The sequence below is a fragment of the Manis pentadactyla genome, chromosome X, assembly GCF_030020395.1.
Source record: "Manis pentadactyla isolate mManPen7 chromosome X, mManPen7.hap1, whole genome shotgun sequence".
In the NCBI taxonomy this organism is placed as follows: domain Eukaryota; kingdom Metazoa; phylum Chordata; class Mammalia; order Pholidota; family Manidae; genus Manis; species Manis pentadactyla.
In genome coordinates, this window is record NC_080038.1 from 82,017,370 (window position 1) to 82,038,866 (window position 21,497).

Sequence of the window (21,497 nt, forward strand, 5' to 3'; positions counted from 1 at the left end):
TCAGAATTCTCCATTGTCCGAGACTGTCCAGAATATTTCAGAATACCTAATAGCCCTGGTCCCATTAAATACCAGCAATGTTCTGCAGTCATTTTGATAACCAGACCGCCTGCATATGTTCAATGCATTCCCTAGAGCTGGTAAGATGTCCATTGAGAATGATCATTCCTGTACAGAAGTTTTATTGTTAGGTGAAAGTATATGCATATCTTAAACTCTAGTAGATAATACCAATGGGTGCATCATTTTTTTCCATGTAATTTTTTTTGATATCATTAATGTACAATTACTTGAACAACATTATGGTTACTAGACCCTCCCTATTATCAAGTCACCCACACACACCCCATCACAGTCACTGTCCATCAGCATAGTAAGATCCTTTAGAATCATTACTTGTCTTCTCTGTGTTGTACAGCCCTCTCTGTGCCCCCACACACATTATAAGTGCTAATCATAATGTCCCTTTTCCTTTCCCCCACTCCCCTTATCCCTCTATTCCCACCCATCCACCCCAGTCCCTTTTCCTTTGGTAACTGTTAGTCCATTCTTGGGTTCTGTGAGTCTGCTGCTATTTTGCTCCTTCAGCCTTTTCTTTGTTCTTCTACTCCACAGATGAGTGAAATCATTTGGGACTTCTTTAATACCCTATAGCTCCATCCATGTTGTTGCAAATAGTATGATTTGCTTCCTTCTTATGGCTGGATAATATTCCATTGTGTATAGGTGCCACCTCTTCTTTATCCATTCATCTACTGATGGACACTTAGGTTGCATCCATGTCTTGGCTTTTTGTTCAAAGTTTTTATCATGAATGGATGTTGAATTTTGTCGAATGCTTTTTCAGCATCTATGGAGATGATCATGTGGTTTCGTCCTTCTTTTTGTTGATGTGGTGGATGGTGTTGATGGATTTTCGAATATTGTACCTTCCTTGCATCCCTGAGATGAATCTCACTTGATCATAATGGATGATCTTTTTGATGTATTTTTAAATTTAGTTTGCTAATATTTAGTTGAGTATTTTTGCATCTATGTTCATCAGGGATACTTGTTGGGAGCAAACCTCTGGGCCTTTAGGCAGGCTTGGTTACGAAAGCCCCACCCTTAAAACCTCCCTCCCAAGGGCCCCCACCCACAAGATGGCGAAATCCCTGCTTCTCTTCTGGGTCCTCCGCTCCCAGCGGCGCCAGCCAAGGCTCAATCACTCCTCTGCACCTTCCCGCCAGCACCACCTAAGGCCCAATCACCTTCTGATCCACCCCTTCCTCGCTACCTGTATAAATTGAGCCTGCAAACAATAAACTGTGTCAGCTTGATCAGATATCCTGTCTTGCTGTCCGTTCTTTGTGTCCCTTGCCCCTTCATTCTCTCCTCCAGGTCGTCGACCCCCGTTGACTGTCCTGCGGGTCGGGACAACTGGCGCCCAATGTGGGGCTCGAACCCACGACCCTGAGATTAAGAGTCTCATGCTCTACCGACTGAGCTAGCCCCCAGGCAAGCCCAGGCATGATTCTCACTGGCTTATGTGCTTGGGACCATAGGGCAAATGAAGAATAAATTACTGTATCCTTACAGATATAATCATGCTATGTGAAATTAAAGCAAGTGAGTGTTAATATCGAGAACACAGCAAAATTGGAGTTTTGTTTTCAGTTGGAAAGACAAAGTATTCTTTAACTGTTAGTCTGCTCTTAATATTGAAAGATTGCAAAGGGTTCTCTAATTGTTTTATTAAAACAGTTTCTTATGCTTAAAGTCTTAATGAATTGTCTGAGTATTTAAGAAAATAAGATCTTAATATTAAAAAGACTAAGTGTTAACAACTACGTAACCTTCTGCATTTGCTTTTAAACTTTCTTATTATCATTCTAGTTAAATAATAAGTGTTATTTAATAACTACAATTCTATTTAGGCAAGTGCCTTAAAACCTTTTGACAACTTCCCAAGAACAAATTTAAAAAAGTACTTTTACCTCTCAATTAACTCTGATATTTTCCAGAGGGCCCCTGGAACATAGCAGTAGAATTTCTTCTCATCAAAGAAAATATTTGACTAATTTGGCTTATTTACCTGATATATACTTACCTAAAAAGTGCTGTCAAAAGGAATAATGCTAAACTTTATTACTGAATGTTTTATGTTACAGAAATGTCACTCTTCCCCCTAAGACGCTTACTCCTGATGCCCAATTAAATTTACCTGTTAGCACTACTATAATTACTGATTGTGTATGTATTAATTATACTCATGTACCCTCTTACCGCAATTCTACAATCAATGTAAAATAGTCCTCTAGATATAGACTTCCAAATGGTTAAGTATTTTTGTGTAATAACAAAACATATCAAGCCCTCTCTCCACACTATCAAGGTGTTTGTGGGGTGGGACGCATTCTTCCTGCTCTAATAGACCATCCTGAATATAAGCACAAGAGACTTCTCTGAGCTCTGCCATCTGACTGTGATGAAAACTTGAAGCTTTGAGGTCCTGCTGCTGTTGCAGTTGCAGCTGCGTTCCTCCTGCTGGTTCCTGGACTTGTCGTTGGAATGCTAAAGGAGATATCTAAGCTGGCCTGCGCATATAGCAAAACAACAAAATTGACTGCTTCTCTATTATCTGAACTCCACCAAGAACTGAGAGAATTGCGAGCTGCAGTGCCTCAGAATCGTGCTGCTGTGGACTGTCTGCTGTTAAAAGAGCATGTAAGATGTGAACAGTTTCCAAGAATGTGTTGTTTCAATTTGTCTGATTTTTCTCAAACTACCCAAAATCAATTAGATGATATCCCCGGTCACCACAGAACCATTTAAATCCTATCTTATTTGCAGCCAAAACTACATCTGATATATTAAATCAGATGAAAGGCATGTGCAAAGAACCCCTGAATAGTCTCTGGCACGCTGTCACACCTCTCTTAACTCTAAGCATTTTATGGCTTTTGTTGCTGTTACTAGGGCCTTGTGTCCTTTGCAGCATGTAGAAACTCATACAACAAGCCTTAAGAGGCCTGCATCATTTGAAATTGCAGATGGCCCCCCCCACTTGTAAATCATAAGATCTAAAGTCAAGTATGGTAGCCAATGACGGGTAAGATATGGTTGAATTTTAAATACCAACCTAAGACAGGGAGTGGTCGACAGAGGACTATAGCCCCATGACGGGTAAGGATTTACTTCAACCATACAACCTAAGACAGGCACCTACCTTGACCCAGTCTGAGTTAGACTGGTTGTTTTATTAAAGAGAAAAAAGAGACAGGATAGTCAAAGACGGGTAAGCACCCTAGAGCCTCTGGCAACCTAAGACAAGGCTTCCACATTGGAGTGGGAGTACCAATGACGGGTAAGATCAGAGTCGCTGCCTTGGGCACCTAAGACAGGCACTGTCTTCTTATTATAAAATAAAAAAGGGGAAGATGTTGGGAGCAAACCCTCTGGGCCTTTAGGCAGGCTTGATTACGAAAGCCCCACCCTTAAAACCTCCCTCCCAAGGGCCCCCACCCACAAGATGGCGAACTCCCTGCTTCTCTTCTGGGTCCTCTGCTCCCGGCGGTGCCAGCCAAGGCTCAATCACCCCTCTGCACCTTCCCGCCGGCACCACCTAAGGCCCAATCACCTTCTGACCCACCCCTTCCTCGCTACCTGTATAAATTGAGCCTGCAAACAATAAACTGTGTCAGCTTGATCAGATATCCTGTCTTGCTGTCCGTTCTTTGTGTCCCTTGCCCCTTCATTCTCTCCTCCAGGTCGTCGACCCCCGTTGACTGTCCTGCGGGTCGGGACAGATACTGGTTTCTAATTTTCTTCTTTTGTGGTGTCTTTGCCTAGTTTTGGTATTAGAGTGATGTTGGCCTCATAGAATGAGTTTGGGAGTGTTCCCTCCTCTTCTACTTTTTGGAAAACTTTGAGGAGGATGGGTATTAGGTCTCCACTAAATGTTTCATAAAATTCTGAAGTGAAACCATCTGGTCCAGGAGTTTTGTTCTTAGGTGGTTTTTTGACTACCAATTCAATTTGCTTGCTGGTAATTGGTCTCTTCAGATTTTCTGTTTCTTCCTGGCTCAGCCTTGGAAGGTTGTATTTTTCGAGAAAGTTGTCCATTTCTTCTAGGTTATCCAGTTGTTAGCATACAATATTTCATAGTATTCTCTCATAATTCTTTGTATTTCTGTGTTGTCCATAGTGATTTTCCCTTTCTCATTTCTGATTTTGTTTATGTGTGTAGGCACTCTTTTTTTTCTTGATAAGTCTGGCAAGGGGTTTATCTACTTGTTTATTTTCTCAAAGAACCAGCTCTTGCTTTCATTGATTCTACTGTTTCATTCTTCTTGATATTATTTATTTCTGCTCTAATATTTATTATGTCCCTCCTAAAGAGTGGAGTCTTTAGGGTATTTTATGTACAATATCATGTCATCTGCAAATAGTGACAGTTTGACATCTTCTTTACCAATCTGGATTTCTTGTATTTCTTTGTTTTTTCTAATTGCCATGGCTAGGAACTCCAGTACTATTTGAATAAGAGTGGGGAGAGTGGGCATCCCTGTCTTGTTCCTGATCTCAGAGGAAAACCTTTCAGCCTCTCGCTGTTCAGTATGATGTTAGCTGTGGGTTTATCATATATGGCCTTTATTATGTTGAAGTGTTTGCCTTTTGCTGAGAGTTTTTATCATGAATGGATGTTGAATGTTGTTGAATGCTTTTTCAGCATCTATGGATATGGTCATGTGGTTTTTGTCCTTCTTTTTGTTGATGTGGTGGGTGATGTTGATGGATTTTTGAATGCTGTACCATCCTTGCATCCCTGGGATGAATCCCACTTGGTCATGGTGTATGATCCTTTTGATGTATTTTTGAATTCGGTTTGCTAATATTTTGTTGAGTATTTTTGCATCTATGTTCATCAGGGATATTGGTCTATAGTTTTCTTATTTGGTGGGGTCTTTGCCTGGTTTTGGTATTAGGGTGATGTTGACTTCATAGAGTGAGTTTGGAAGTATTCCCCCCTCTACTATTTTTTGGAAAACTTTAAGGAGAATGGGTATTATGTCTTCTCTTTATGTCTGATAAAATTCTGAGGTAAATCCATCTGGCCCGGGGATTTTGTTTGTGGGTAGTTTTTTGATTACTGCTTCAATTTCATTGCTGGCAATTGGTATGTTTAGATTTTCTGTTTCTTTCTGGGTCAGACTTGGAAGGTTGTATTTTTCTAGGAGGTTGTCCATTTCTCCTAGGTTTTCCAGCTTGTTAGCATATAGGTTTTCATAGTATTCTCTAATAATTCTTTGTATTTCTGTGGGGTCTGTTGTGATTTTTCCTTTCTCTTTTCTGATTTTGTTGATGTGTGTTGACTCTCTTTTTCTCTTAATAAGTTTGGCTAGAGGCTTATCTGTTTTGCTAATTTTCTCGAAGAACCAGCTCTTGGTTTCATTGATTTTTTTCTATTGTTTTATTCTTCTCAATTTTATTTATTTCTTCTCTCATCTTTATTATGTCCCTCCGTCTGCTGACCTTAGGCCTCATTTGTTCTTGTTTTTCCAATTTCGAGAATTGTGACATTAGACTATTCATTAGGGATTGTTCTTCCTTCTTTAAATATGCCTGGATTGCTATATACTTTCCTCTTAAGACTTCTTTTGCTGCGTCCCACAGAAGTTGGGGCTTTGTGTTTTTGTTGTCATTTGTTTCCATATATTGCTGGATCTCCATTTTAATTTGGTCATTGATCCATTGATTATTTAGGAGCATGTTGTTAAGCCTCCATGTGCTTGTGAGCCATTTTGCTTTATTGTACAATTTATTTCTAGTTTTATACCTTTGTAGTCTGAAAAGTTGGTTGGTAGGATTTCAATCTGTTTGAATTTACTGAGGCTCTTTTGTGGCCTAGTATGTGGTCTATTCTGGAGAATGTTCCACGTGCACTTGAAAAGAATGTGTATCCTGTTGTTTTTGGATGTAGAGTTCTATAGATATCTATTAGGTCCATCTGTTCTAGTGTGTTATTCAGTGCCTCTGGGTCCTTACTTATTTTCTCTCTGGTGGATCTGTCCTTTGGAGTGCGTGGTGTGTTAAAGTCTCCCAAAATGTATACATTGCATTCTATTTCCTCCTTTAATTCTGTTAGTATTTCTCTCACATATATTGGTGCTCCTGTATTGGGAGTATATATGTTTATAATGGTTATATCCTCTTATTGGACTGAGCCCTTTATCATTATGTAATGTCCTTCTTTATCTCTTGTTACTTTCTTTGTTTTGAAGTCTATTTTGTCTGGTACTAGGATTGCAATACCTGCTTTTTTCTCTCTGTTGTTTGCATGAAATATCTTTTTCCCTCCTTTGACTTTTAATCTGTGCATGTCTTTGGGTTTGAGGTCAGTCTCTTGTAAGCAGCATATAGATGGGTCTTCCTTTTTTGTCCATTCTATTACTCTCTGTCTTTTGATTGGTGCATTCAGTCCATTTACATTTAGGGTGATTATTGAGAGATATGTACTTATTGCCATTGCAGGTTTTAAGTTTGTGGTTACCAAAGGTTCAGGGTTAGCTTCTTTACTATCTTACTGTCTAACTTAACTTGCTTGTTGAGCTATTATAAACGTGGTCTGATGGTTCTTTGTTTCTCTCCCTTCTTATTCCTCTTCCTCCATTCTTCATATGTTGGGTGTTTTGTTTTGTGCTCTTTTTAGGAATGCCCCATCTAGAGCAGTCCCTCTAAAATAGCTTGTAGAGGTGGTTTGTGGGAGGCAAATTCCTTCAACTTTTGCTTGTCTGGGAATTTTTTAATCCCTCCTTCATATTTAAATGATAATCGTGCTGGATACAGTATCCTTGGTTCAAGGCCCTTCTGTTTAATTGCATTATATATATCATGTCATTCTCTTCTGGTCTGTAAGTTTTCTCTTGAGAAGTCTGATGATAGTCTGATGGGTTTTCCTTTGTAGGTGAACTTTTTTCTCTCTCTGGCTGCCTTTAATACTCTGTCCTTGTCTTTGATCTTTGCCATTTTAATTATTATGTGTCTTGGTGTTGTCCTCTTTGGGTCTATTCTGTTGGGAGTTCTGTGTGCTTCCATAGTCTGAACAACTATTTCCTCCCCCAGTTTGGGGAAATTCTCAGCAATTATTTCATCAGAGACACTTTCTATCCCTTTTTCTCTCTCTTCTTCTTCTGGTACCCCTATAATGCAGATATTGTTCCTTTAGGATTGGTCACACAGTTCTCTTAATATTGTTTCATTCCTGGAGATCCTTTTATCTCTCTCTGCATCAGCTTCTATGCGTTCCTGTTCTCTGGTTTCTATTCCATCAATGGCCTCTTGCATCTTATCCATTCTGCTTATAAATCCTTCCAGAGATTGTTTCATTTCTGTAATCTCCCTCTGGACGTCATCCCTTAGCTCTTGTATATTTCTCTGCAGCTCAGTCAGCATGTTTATGATTTTTATTTTGAATTCTTTTTCAGGGAGACTGGTTAGGTCTGTCTCTGCAGATCCTCTCTCAGGGGTTGTCTGAACTATTTTGGACTGAACTAAATTTTTTTGCCTTTTCGTGTTGATAGCGGTGGCTCTAGTCATGTTGCGGGTGTGTCAGCTGGGAGAAGAAAGTCCTTTCCTGCTTGCTGGATGCCTTGCCCTTCTCTGCTGCCTTTGCCAGTTACCTACACTCCTGCAGCAGCCACGGGGTTAATCCCCTAAGCTGCTGTGGGTGGGGTCTCCAACATATCAGCACAGAGCCCTGCGGGGAGTGGCAGGCATGCCAGGTGCGTTCCTCTGCAATAGCAGCATCCCTGCCGGGCAGCTGTGTAGGAGCAGCGACCTTTGGGTCTGGCCTGGGAGGCTGTCCATTGGGCTGGGATTCTGGTCGGCTGCTGAGAGCACGCCTGTTCCCTCTGGCTCTGCTGCAGGTGCACGCAGGGCTCTCCCACACGGACCTCCCCTTACTCCTCTGACTCCACTGCCACAAATGCGTGCGAGCCACACCTGGGCTGTTCGGTCGCTGCCTCTGTGGGCTCACACAAGCCTCTCCTGGTCCCCTCTGGCACTGTTGGTGCACACGATTCACTGCCAGTCCCTTCCAGCACTGCTGCCCCTGGCACGCGTTGCCACTCTCCCGCTACTGGGCCGATGTGTCAGGGTCCGCGTCAGTTGGAGGAACGACTGGCAGGTTGCTTAGTGTTGTGAGGGGCTGCAGAGCTGTGCTGCCACCCCAGGGTTTTGGGCGCCTAAGGTTCCCCGGGATTCCCAGCTGTTGGCTAAGTGTGCCGGGACAACTTCGTCCAGCTATGGGGTCCCTGTCTCTTTAAGCCTGGCAGAAAGCACTCACTTTTCTTTTGTCTCAGGGGCACCAGTTGTGGGGACATGCCCACAGGTTTTGCTTTTCCATTTCTCTAATATCTAGCACCCCGTGCACCTTGTGTCTGCGCTCCGGGTGCAGATTTCTAGAGCTGGTTGTTTAGCAGTCCTGGGCTTTCACTCCCTCCCCGTTCTGACTCCTTTCTTCCTGCCTGGTTCTGGGGTAGGGGAGCATTCAGGTCCCACCTGGCCATGGCTTGTATCTTACCCCCTTCGTGTGATTTTGAGTTCTCACAGATGTAGATGTATCCTGGCTGTTGTACTGAATCCACTGGTGTCTCTTTAAGAATAGTTGTATTTATTGTATTTTCATAAATATCTATGTTTTGGGGAGGAGATTTCCTCTGAACTACTCATGCCGCCATCTTCCTGTGTTCCTCCTGGCTTGTGGTTTTTAAGCATAACCTCTGACCAACTGTTGGCTGGCCACTAAGCTAATCCAAAGTTTATCAACCTTGGCACTATGGACAATTAGGGTGAGATAAATTTTTTGTTGGAAGTCATGTGCATTTTATGGTGCTTAGGAGCATCCCTACTTGACACACACATGATGCCAGAAGCAACCTCCTCCAGACATTGCCAAGTGTCACCTGGAGGGCAAACTTTCTGCCAGTTGAAAATCACTGAGCTATGCTGATCCCAGTGTGATACTTAGGAATCCACAGTTAAAAACAAAAAGTAAAAATAGAACCTTATCAGCAACATCAGTGGCTACATATTGCAGGGGAGACAGATTTCCACAAAGTTACTCCAGGCGTCAGTAAACAAACACACAAAAATACAGCAACAATCTCCCTGGGGAGGTCAGATATCAGTTTCCAAACTATCTAAAATGTCCAGGTTTTCAACAAAAAAATCATGAGACATGTATAGAAACAGAAAAGTGTCACCCATCCTTGGGTTTGTAGGAGAGAAGCAGAGTGGACCAGTATGGAATCGTCTCCATGTATCTGTATAATCTAGTTATGAGTTAACAGTTGGTTTACATGGAGTCATTTTGTATGACATTCATGCTTTATAAAAGCATCTGTGCCTTCAAGGCATATACCAATTGAATGGTTAAAAATCCAGTTTCCTGAAGTTAGTTGGAAGTCTCTGATATAACAACTGCTGATACTGTGGAATGGGGCTATTTATTTGGTGGTCACCTAAAGTTGGAGTTCATGTCCTAGGATCAATTGTGTGTGTGTGTATGAGTGTGAGTAACCCTGCATTTTTCAACAGAGAGGATCCATAGTTTTCAACAGAATTTCTTCGGGATCCATAACCTAAAAATATTGAGAATCATGACCTTGAAGTGATAAAAGTGATTAAGTACCACCAACCCTCATTTCAGATTGCTCTCTCCCTCTGCCAAAGCCCCAACACTCACAAACTCAAGTCTCCACCTCCTCTGTCCCTGAAGCCAAGTAGCTGAACATTGCGAGAGAAAATTTTTTAAACTGCATTAGCTACTTTCATTTTAAAATCATCATCAAAAATCTCAAATGACTATTCAACACTGCCAAACAATTCTTGCATAATTTTTTTTTTTTTAGGAGAGCAAGGTACAGGCTTTTATTTGGAGATAAAGTGAAAGGACAGAGCTCCTGGCTCACGCCAGGAGGGGACAAGAGAGTCTGTCGTTGGTGCGTTGTCTAGGGGGATTTATAGGCAGTTGAGGATTTTGAGAATATGAAAAAACTTAGGGGTGGGGACTTGTTAAGTGGTCCCTGAATATTAAAAATTAACTTAACTGTAAGGAATTTCCTGCCTTGATTTCTCTCTGGGACATGGGCACCTTGGTCTGGGAGCATATCAAAAGGCTGCCTGCCCAGCCCCCAAGGTGGGCTGAGGTATTGTCTACTTGCTAAAGAATCTTGCCTCTTGAACTTCCTGGGTGTTAAAATCTTATCTTCAAGATGGAACTCTTCCTGCTTTTTACTATGCAGTTTACAGCTGGGTGTGCATGCTAAGTTAGTTGCTCAGTTTGCAGAATCACCTCCTCAGATCTGAAAGAGGAAAGACAGCACATAGGCCTGGGCCTTTTAGTATGCTAAAGTGAATCTTACACATGGTTACAAATGATTAGCGTAATAAAACATGTGTTACCCTTCTTTATCTGGGGAACATCAACTGATCTCACTGGAGAATGATTCTAGAGCTCAATGTTTAACATAGAGTTTTAGTAAGGGGCTTTCCTTGCATGTAGTTACATTGCTCTGACTGCAAATATCCCGCTCTGTCCCCTCTGGAGGCCCTCACCCTACTCTGACTACATCCACGGTCCCTGTCTTATTCCCCCCTCTAGAGATAGAGACTCTAGCTGCTGCTAGGGAAAGGGGGCGATGACCGCTCTGGCTGCTTCATGCTGAGAGGGGGTGCAGTAAATGGTGCAGCTAGGTCTCCATCAATGGTTGGTTGAGAGGGCCTCGGAAGATGGGCACTTCTATTCAAGGTTCCATTTCTATTACTATTTGCAGTTTTGTGGCTTCTAGACAAGATAGAACAAATCATGTTATTAAATTAAGTAGCAATATCTGGAGTTGGATTTTCCATTTTGGAAGGACAAACTTGATGAGACTAAGAATGCATGGTTGAATATGAGAACTAGACATAGTAAAACTTTAATTGAAATGATAGGAGAAAACTAAAACCTCTGGGAAATCATAGCCAGATATTTTGAAGAAGCTAGAATTTCAAATCTAGTTTATGTCTCAGTGACTAGTACTAGGATTTAGTATGGACAAGGCTGCATTACTGAAACAATACTTTTCTCTAAAATCACCCTCATTTTTATTAGAAGTAACCAGATTAAGAAAATAATTAACACTTGGCTTTATTATTTGCATAAGTGCAGCAAGAAGAGCAATTGATTACATAGGCTCTTTTAAATGTGCTTTGCTGGAACTTTTTATAAGGAATTTCAGATTGAACTTTTAAAGGCCTATAGAGGCCAGAAAGCCAAGTAAGACTTGCCATCAGGTTTTGCCTGCAGTACCTGTAGATTTGGGTGAATTCTTTTCTTCTCGAGGTCCCCAAGACATCTTGAGGTTCCTGCTCTTGCAGGAAGTGACCTTCCTTACTCACCTGGTAAGGCTGCTGGGAACTCTGTAGCAAGGTACCAGGCCAGTTCTTCCAAGGGGCTTTGTTAGCTCTATAAAGTCAACCTTAGTTCCTTAAAGCTGTTCATATCTGAGCTTTATGCACGTGTCTCTCAGGTATGACATTCTAGTCAAAGCCTTGGTAGTATAATCTGTGTTTTTAATTGGTCCTCTTACAAGGAAAGCAGGTTCTTATTGAATTTATGCAAATAAACATACTGCCATGAAATATAAAAATACTGAAAGCTTTTAAATTCTTGAGGGGTCAGGTAGAGAGAAAGATAAATGTTTCAATTCTGCTTATAAAGGTATTGTTATTTATGAAACTGTTGTCAGTCACCTTAAGAGAAAAAGCTTTAAGCACTTTATCAGCAACATTTGAAACAAAAAGCCACAAAATCATCTTCCTTAGTTCACTTAATCTTAGATAACCAATACCTGTTCTGCTGAAATCTATTTCTTTACTAGCTTAGGAGTAATAAAACAGTGACTATAAATGACAAAAGACTTACAAATGACAAAGTTTAAAGATCTCATGAGAGCTTACTGTAAGACAGTTGACATAAGGAAATTCAGGCATTTCTGTAACACAAAACATTCAGTAACAAAGTTTAGCATCATTCTCTTTGACAGTGCTTTCCAGGTAAATATGTATCAGATAAATAAGCCAAATTAGCCAAATCCTTCCTCTAATGAGAAAAAATTCTTCTGATATGTTCCAGGGGCCCTCCAGAAAATATCAGAGTTAACTATTAGAACTTAAAACTATTAGGTACCTTAATGTTTAGTAAGCACTGAGAAATAGGCTATTGTAAACTGTTACACTAGCATTCTTTAGATTGACAAATTTATAAACATTTTATAATTTCTGTAACTATGAGCTTTACAGTACAATCTCTCAATTAACTTAGCAAAACTTTTAAGGTTTTAGGTTACCACAAAGATTTTCAGGCTGTAGGTAGGTATACACAATGTAACAGACAATTATTATTAAGAAGTTCACTTGCTACATTTAGTTTACTCATTCTTAACAACTATGCTAGACTACTTACAAAACTTTTACTGAATATTAGACAAAGTCAAGCCTCTAAGCATTTTATTCTTGAAAGATTTATCCTCTGGAAGTTTTAGAGTGCCCAATTTTCACGAGCGCTTGTCTTTAAATCAATTTCATTAATACCATCTGGAGGTAGAAAAATCTTTGATCTACATGCTTAGACACACAAACAAACAGACTGAGACATAATGACTACAGTTAGCAACACTCTTCATAAAAAGAACATATACACAGACAGATAAACTGACACAGAGACTTGAGTTACTGATATTCAATTGCCTTTCCTTTTAGCTTATTTGGCTAAAAGTATCTCAGTTTTCAAGAATATACTCTATAGGCAAGCAGTTTATATAACGGGGTTATGGTTTAGATGGCCCCAGACTAACAGGGCCAATGAAGGCTCTGAACTCATAGGGACTGTGTGTCTCCAGGTGGCTGGAAATGAAATGCAAGCACAATTCTACCTCCAGTCATTTAAAGCCAGGCTGTATTGCAGAAGATTAATTTCTTCTGTTTCAGGGAATCTAGTTTAAAAACCTCTCAATTTTTGAAGATAATGAACCCAATAAGTAGAATAGATTTCTACCAAAATAATTTAGAAAACTAGTTCCATATTGTAGTCCATGGGACTTTTGACTATTTTCCTTTCTTGCATTAAAATAAATATAGCTGCATAACCTTATTATGTATTTCTCTCAAGGGCCAAGCCTCTCCATTAGAGAGTTTGTATTGAGGCCAGGTTTGTGTGCAGAAGATAAGACATTTCTTATTTTTCAGGGTCTGGGGATCAAAATTGCTCCCAGTTCCTCAGAATGCATGCCAGAGGTGTGTCTGCCTTTAACCTTGAAGAGGATGCTCCCATCTGAAAGAGAGAGAGACAGGTGTGCGACACCTGGTCAGCCTCTCTGTGAGGGCGTCCCCTCACCTTGGAGCTTAGGTGATGGTGGTCAATCACCCCCTCTGCCAGGCCTACTGGATTTAACCACTCCTTACCAGCGTGGCCTGCACCTTGCCTTGATTCCCCTCTTGCCTTCCCGCTAAGCAAGAGTCGCCTTGGAGCTCTGGATTTAGTGGAGCCTTACCAGTGTACTCCTACTTACACCTTTTGGGAGTTTCCCTAGTTTTCTCTGCAGGAGCTTTCCTTGAGCGCTCCCTGCCTGTCTGATAAGTGCCAGGACTGTGTGACTTCTTGCTGCTGGAGCCCTGATCTAAGTCACAAGCCTGTTTTGCTTTCCTGGAGCTGCAAAAAAGGAAATGCCTAGCCTCAGGACGACTGCCTCTAAGGAAAGGAGATCAACAGAATAGAGCCATTTACATGTTGGTCTCAGGTTTCAGCTTGATTACTTTACAGACATCATTTACATTACACAGGAGAAAGTGGCGCAGGCCTAAGAGGACTGCTTTGAATGGGGAGCAAGGGAGCTTTTTGCTAAGGCTAGAAATAAAATTCAGGGGCTGCCACGGACATTTACGGGGAGGAGTCTATACTCTCAAACACCAGTTTCTGCCACTGTCTGGAAATTATCTCACCAGTCACCCACTATAACAAATCTGATCACTGAGACAAGAGGTCGGGGGTCATCTGCGACTCTCGCATAGGCAGCAGCCTAGCCGGAGGTTCACTCAGTGCCGTCGGGTCAATCGGCCGGAGCCGAGATCCAAGGACCACTGTCTACTAGTCCAGTCTGCCCTCGGAGTCCGCAGATTAGGATAGGAAAGTAGGAAATCGGCTAGCCACTCCCCGACATTCCTGTCCGTCTGCAGGCGGGGGATCAAGGAGCAGCAGCCACCGGGAAACCTTTCACCTGAGACTTAAGACTGGTAGCCGACGCTAATCGTCTTTTAAGTGGCTAACGGGTGCCCAGACACATTTTTATGAGATAAAAAGTACAGCATTTAGTTAGGAATAAGAGCGGAGTGTGGATCTCCTACCTTGCGGTGGTGAGCATTGGGTTCCGTGAGTTAGGGATGTCCCCTGCCTCACTCAGAGGCCAGGGTGGCCTGAAGAAGCAGGCTGGAAATCAGAGGCAGAGACAGAGACACTCCTCACAGATACCCAGTCGGGCTGTCGGCTCTGATTCCAGACACACGGGCCTTTGAGAAGCTGCTGAAGTGCACCCTCAGCCTAGACTCTCGCAGTTGCCCATGGCTTTCCTCAGTCCCTCGCATCCGAGGAGATGCCTCTGAAAGGGAATCCTGGCCTCCACTCAGCTGACATTCCCGGCTCCCAAGGGAGACGGGGGATCCACTGAGGGAGATGCAGGGGAAGCTGTCGCTTGAGACTTTGAGATCGGCAGCCAGGCTAGTCCCATTTAAGTGGCTGACAAGCGCCCAATTTTGTGTGCCACAGACGGCTTCCTTCTATAAGGACAGCAAAAGAAAAGGCAGGCTTAGATGCCGATACTCACTTCCGAAATATCCCAGACGAGCCCCCAAAGATGATGCCAGGGTTCTTGTTTGCGGAGCCGAAGAATGAGCTTCACAAACAGCCAAGGTAGGAGAGCAAAGTACAGGCTTTTATTTGGAGATAAAGTGAAAGGACAGAGCTCCCGGCTCACGCCAGGAGTGGACAAGAGAGTCTGCTTGCATAATTTTTTTAAATCAGTCTCTCCAAGAAGAATATTTCACACTGTCCCCTTGTGTACTCAAACTGCCAACATCTCTGCCTTCCCACTCCCAACTGATGACGGTTTATTCCTTCAAAGAGAATATGGAAGCAATTAGAAGAGAACCTCCATAAGTTCATGCTCCACATCCACCCACTTACCCACATCTGTACCCATATGTTCTACCTTCTTTCCTGTTACTATGGCTGAAATATCTGTGCTCTTAACCAAGGCCAACACTTCCATTAATTAATTAGATCCTATCTCTTTTCTCCTAGCCAGGTACTACACTTCTGAAATTGCTCTATCCCCCACTTTTGCAACATCAAATTTTCCCTCCTTACTCCATCATTCTTATCAGCAAACACATTGTAACATCTCCCATCTTAAACCAGTATTGTCCTTCACTGTATGTACCCCTCTCATTGCCACCCCATCTCATTTATATTACCTTTCATAGTGAAACTTACAGCTTGAAGTTTCCATTATCTTCTCCAATTCCCTGTCTTAAACTTGTTTAAATTTTTAGAATGGCTTTAGATCTACAGAAAAGTTGCAAATACAATGAGTTCCCACATGGCCCTCATCCTGTTTGCCTATTAATATCTTACATTACAATTTACATTAGTCACAACTAACAAATATTGATGCATTATTTATTGATCAAATCCCATAGTTTTATTTGAATTTTATTAATTTTCCATAATGCCCTTTTTCTGTTCCAGGATCCCATCCAGGACCCACATTACTTTCAGTCCCAGGATCCTCTGGGCTGTGACTTTCCTTGTTTTTGATGACCTTGACTGTTTTGAGAGGTACTGGCCAGGCATTTTTGTTAGAATGTTCCCCAATTTGGGTTTGTCTGATGCCTTCCTCAGAACTATGGAGTTAAGACCCACCTCTATAGTGGAGGTTGGGGGGATATCACATAAAGTATTTGGAATTTGGAAGATTTGTCTCATTCTCTCCATTTATTCATTTGTTAAATCATTTATTTATATCAGCATGGACTCATGGATATTTATTTTGTATTTTAGGCTATAACCCAATACTGTGTTATTCAGTTTCTTGCTCAAATTTTTCCAGCTTTGTAACCTTTTCAAAGAATATTGCTTCTCTCTCACTTACCAACTTTACATTTCCCTGTATAGCCCCGGAAAATGACTGGTTAGCCAGAGACAGGTAAGATTCCTCAAGGGAGGAACAACCTAAGACAGGCACAGTCGCAAGGGGGGCCATCAGGTGAGAAATTGGGGATCAACAGAGGTGAGGCTTAGAACCTCACCCCCGTTTTGAGAGAAATCTTCTGCATCCGTGGATGTTTTATTGCCCTTGTCTAGCTTGGATTAATACTTAGTCTGTAGGCACAAACCTGATCATCTACATTTGCACTCTTACAGCACTAAATTATGTTTTCTACCTTTATCTTGCATCTACCTACCACTTCAGCTTTTTATTAAAAATAATAATAATAATAATAATAAGGGAGAAATGTGGGATTCACATATAAATCAAGTATAAAAATCAAACGAACAATCATATCTGACTTGATTGTTTATAGTTCATGATGCATGATCAAAACTGAAAGTTTCTGTGATGACTGCCCTTGCACTGTTCACCATGTAAGAACTTATTCACTATGTAAGAACTTCTTCACCCTGTAAGAACTTGTTCATTATGCTTCAGAAGATTGGAGACGATTGAGAATTAGGCTTGAGGTTGATTAAAGATTGTGCATTGACTCCCCTATAGAGTATTTTATTGTTGTTAACAACCATTTGATCAATAAATATGAGAGATGCCCTCTCAAAAAAAAAATTGTTCCAGCTTTGGCCATTGGAAACTCTTTAACATTGTCTCATCCTTTTTTTGGGAGGGGGATATGGGGGACTTCCTTACTTTCTGCACTTCGAGATTCTTCTGGCTCATCTAGTATTTTCCCTGACCCAGCCCTAGAATCATCCATTTCTCTGAGGAGTCCTTGGTTCCTTTTATTGCAGAATAGTTTCAGAAACCAAGATCTGGTCACTGAGTATGCTCATTGCTACTGGGTGTCATTGCTTCTAGGCCTTCTCGGTGGACAGGGCTGGAAATATACTAATCCATGTGTAAAACATTTCTAAAATTATTTCCCCATGTATCCATCTGTATCTGTATTAAGCTAAACATGAGTTCATAATGATGTCTCCAACTGTAATCCAGTACCACATGATTCATTCTAGCATTCCCTTTATGTTTATTTGTTAACCTAGCTCCCACCATCTTCCATGCTCTTATATATTCACTCCCAGTACACATATATAACAGTTACAGAATTGTAAATCTGCACCCATGTAAGAAACAACTTTACCAATTAGAGTGTAGTGCTTATACAGTTCCTTGTTTTTAGCTGTAAGGTTTCCAGTCAAAACATTCTTTCTAATGTTATTTATGCCACCACCTTCACCATTCCATTCAATGGATTATGTTACATATTTGTAATAGTCATATTTGTTACGGGCTGCATTTCATCCTAGTAACTTACTTTCTGGTTGAATTTTTTTTAATTTCTATACATTTTCACTTTTTGCTGTAAGGTTCTATGGAGTTTTTTTCAAATGAGGAGCCATTGCCACTACATTTAAGATTCATGTTGTTGTCTGAATTAATAGATCCCTTTTTATTGCTGAATAATATTCAACTGTATGGATGCACTAAAGTTTATATATTAATTAATCTATCAAATGATATCTTTGTCACTTTCCATTTTTGATGATTAGAAATAAAGCTGTGATTCATGTGTGGGTTTTTGCTGTGGACAGAGTTACAAATCAGTTGGGTAAATACCTAGGAGGTCAATGGCTGACAAGTCCATGTTAACTTTATAAGAAATTGCCAAAATGTCTTCAAGTGGCTGTTCCATTTTTTGCATTATCACCAGCAATGAATAGCAGTTTCTGCTGCTCTGCATCCTTGGTAGCATTTAGTATTGTCAGCTTTTTTGGATTTTAGTCATTCTGATAGATGTGTAATGGTACCTCATTGTGGCTTTAATTTGCATTTACGTAATGAAAATGATGTTGAGCATCTTTCCATGTTTATTTGCCGTACTTATATCTTCTTTGGTGAACTGTCTCTTCAGATCTTTCCATGCTTTCAAAAATTGGGTTGTTTCCTTTTTGTTAAATTTTAAGAGGTCTTTATATATTTCACATACAACTCTTTTCTCAGATATGTTTTTTGCAAGTAGATTTTCCAACTCCATGCCTCTTCATTTTATTATTTCAACAATGTATGTCACAGAGAAAAAGTTATGAATTTTGATACCATTCTATTTATCATTTTTTCCTTTATGGATTTTGCTTTTGAAGTTGTATCTAAGAATGTTTTGCTTAACCTAAGGTAAACATTTTCTCCTGTTTGCATTTTATATTTAAGCCATGATCACCTTTGAGTTAATTTTTTTTACTTTGTTTTTTTATTGAAGTTTAGTTGATATATAATTTTATATTAGTTTCAAGTATACGATGCAGTTGTTTATGTTACCCGCATTATTAAATCCTCACCCCAACCAGTGCAGTTACTATCTGTCAACATAGGAAGATGTTACAGAATCATTGACTATATTCTCCATGCTCTACTTCCATCCTTGTGACCAGCTTATATTATGATTGAGATTTTGTGTCTTTTATCCCTCTTACACACCCCAAACCCTCCCCCATGGTAACCTCCAGTCACTTCTCAGTGTCTCTGAGTCTACTGCTATTTTGTTCATTTTGTTTTTAGATTCCACAAATAAGTGAAATATGGTATTTGTCTTTCTCCACCTGGCTTATTTCACTGAGCAGAATACCCTTTGGTTCATCCATGTTGTTCGAATTATCAGGATCTCTTTCTTCTTTATGGCTGAGTAATATCCCATTGTGTATATGTACCACATCTTCTTTATCCATTCAGCTATTGATGGATGCTTTGGTTGCTTCTATAGCTTGGCTATTGTAAATAATGCAGCAATAAACGTAGGGGTGCAAATATCTTTTCAAATCAGGGATTTTTGTTTTCTTTGGTAAATTTCCAGAAGTGGAATTATTGGGTCATATGGCATTTCAATTTTTAGTTTTCTGAAGAACCTCCATACTGCTTTCCAAGGTGGCTGCATCAACTGTGAGTTAATTTTTACACAAAATATGAAGTAGGCATCAAGGTTTTGTTTTGTTGCATATTGGATATCTAATTGTTCTAGCACTAGTTTTTGGAAAAAAAAATGATCCTTTCTGGATTGAATTGACCTTTTACTTCTGTCAAAAATCAGCTGATTATATTTTTATGAGTCTATTTCTAGGCTCTTTACTTTGTTCCACTGATCTATATGCCACTGATCTTTTCCCTACACCAGATTGTCTTGATTACTATAGCTTTACAGTAAGTCCTGAAATTAGGTGATTTGAGTCCTTTGACTATGTTTTTTTTTTAAACAAAATTGTATTGGCTATTCCGGTATGTTTGCCTGTCTACATTCACTTCATCATCAGTTTGTTGATATCTACAAAAAAAGCTTGCTGGGATTTTGAGTGTGATTTCATTGAATCTATAGATCATATTGAGAATTCACATCTTAACAATACTGAGTCTTCTAACCCATTATCATGGAATTTCTTCGCAATCATTTAGTTCTTTCTTGTCTTTGATCAGTGTTTTATAATCTTCTGCATACAGATTATGCATATATATATATGTGTGTGTGTGTGTGTGTGTGTGTGTGTGTGTGTGTGTGTGTGTACTTAACCTAAGTATTTATTTTTTGGTTTTATTGTAAATTGTTTTCTTAATTTCAAATCCCAACTGTCAGTTGCTGTTATATAGTAAAGAATTATTTTTTTTGTATATTGGCCCTGTATTATGCAACCTCATTAAACCTGTTTTTTTTTTTTGTAGAATCTTTGGGGAATTCTATATAGAAAATATCATTTGTGAAAAAAAGTTTAATTTCCTCCTTTCCAATCTGCATGTCTTTTATTTATTTTTCTTGCTTTCTTGCACTATTTAGGATTTCCAGGACAATGTTGAATAAGAGTGGTGAGAAAAGGAGATCCTTGTCTTGTTTCTTATCTTCAGAGAGAAGCATTCAGTTTCTTGACATTAAGTATGATACTCATTGTATGTTTCCATGTATACGCTTTGTTGGGTTAAGTAAGTCCTTTCTATTTCTAATTCTTTGAGATTTTAAAAAATAATAAATGGGTATTGAATTGTGGTAATTTTTTCTGAACCTAATGAGATGATAATGTGGTGTTTCTTAAGTCTGTTCATATAGTGAATTATACAGATTGGGTTTTTAATGTTGAAGGAGCTTTGTATACCTCAGATGAACCCTACTTGGTTTTGATGTATTTATTCTCTTTATGTATTGTTGAATTCAATTTGTTAATATTCTGGCAAGGATTTTCAAGCCTATGTTCATGTAATACTCATCTGTAATTTTCTTTCTTTTATTGTCTTTGTCTAGATTTAGTATTAGGGTAATGATGACCTCATAAAATAAGTTGGGAAGTGTTCCTGTTCTATTTTCTGGAAGAGAATGTGTAGAATTGGTAATACTTCTTTCTTAAATGTTTGATAGAATTCATGAATGAAACTATCTGAGCCAGTTGTTTTCTTTTTTGAAAAATTTTTTACTATTAGTTCTATCTCTTTAACATATATGGTACTTTTCAAGTTATTTATTTTTTTCTTGAGTAAGTTTTGATAAGTTTGTATTTGTCTTAGTGTGTTCCAGCTGCTATAACAGAATACCATGGACTGGATGGCTTAAACAATGGACATTTATTTTCTCACAGTTCTGAGGGTAGAAGTCTAAGATCAAAGTGCCAGTCAATTGAGTTCCTGGTGAGAGCTCTCCTCCTGATTTGTAGATGGCTGCCTTAATATGTATGAGAGAGGGTTGGTGAGAGAAGGAATGAGAGAAAGAGACCACTGGTGTCTCTTCCTCTTTTTTTTATTATGGTATCATTAATACACAATCACATGAGCAACACTGTGGTTACTAGATTCCCCCCATTATCAAGTCCCCCCCACATACCCCATTACAGTCACTGACCATCAGCGTAGTAAGATGCTGTAAAATCACTAGTCTTCTCTGTGTTGTACAGCCCTCCCCATGCTCCCGCCGCATTATACATGCTAATCATAATGCCCCATTTTCCCTCTTATCCCTCCCTTTCCACCCACCCTCCCCAGTCCCTTTCCCATTGGTAACTGTTAGTCCATTCTTGGGTTCTGTGAGTCTGCTGCTGTTTTGTTCCTTCAGTTTTTGCTTTGTTGTTATACTTTACAGATGAGAGAAATCATTTGATACTTGTCTTTCTCCACCTGTCTTATTTCACTGAGCATAATACCCTCTAGTTCCATCCATGTTGT

The 21,497-nt window shown here is 39.9% G+C and overlaps 2 protein-coding genes and 1 non-coding gene across 3 annotated transcripts in view; 2 read left to right on the top strand and 1 right to left on the bottom strand.

Annotated features, from left to right (window-relative positions):
• The window catches only part of LOC118934038 (histone-lysine N-methyltransferase PRDM9-like), a 41,788-nt gene extending 40,298 nt beyond the window's left edge, over positions 1–1,490 (top strand). Inside the window, 1 exon segment of the mRNA XM_057495366.1 lies at positions 1,381–1,490. Coding sequence (XP_057351349.1) covers positions 1,381–1,490 — 110 coding nt within the window.
• On the bottom strand, positions 1,424–1,499 carry TRNAK-CUU (transfer RNA lysine (anticodon CUU)). The gene has a single exon. It is a non-coding gene; the product is annotated as a tRNA-Lys (tRNA).
• Positions 1,500–3,339: 1,840 nt separating this feature from the next.
• The window catches only part of LOC118934037 (trimethyllysine dioxygenase, mitochondrial-like), a 59,051-nt gene continuing 40,893 nt past the window's right edge, over positions 3,340–21,497 (top strand). Inside the window, 1 exon segment of the mRNA XM_036929131.2 lies at positions 3,340–3,346. Within this exon segment, the coding sequence (XP_036785026.2) occupies positions 3,340–3,346 (7 nt within the window).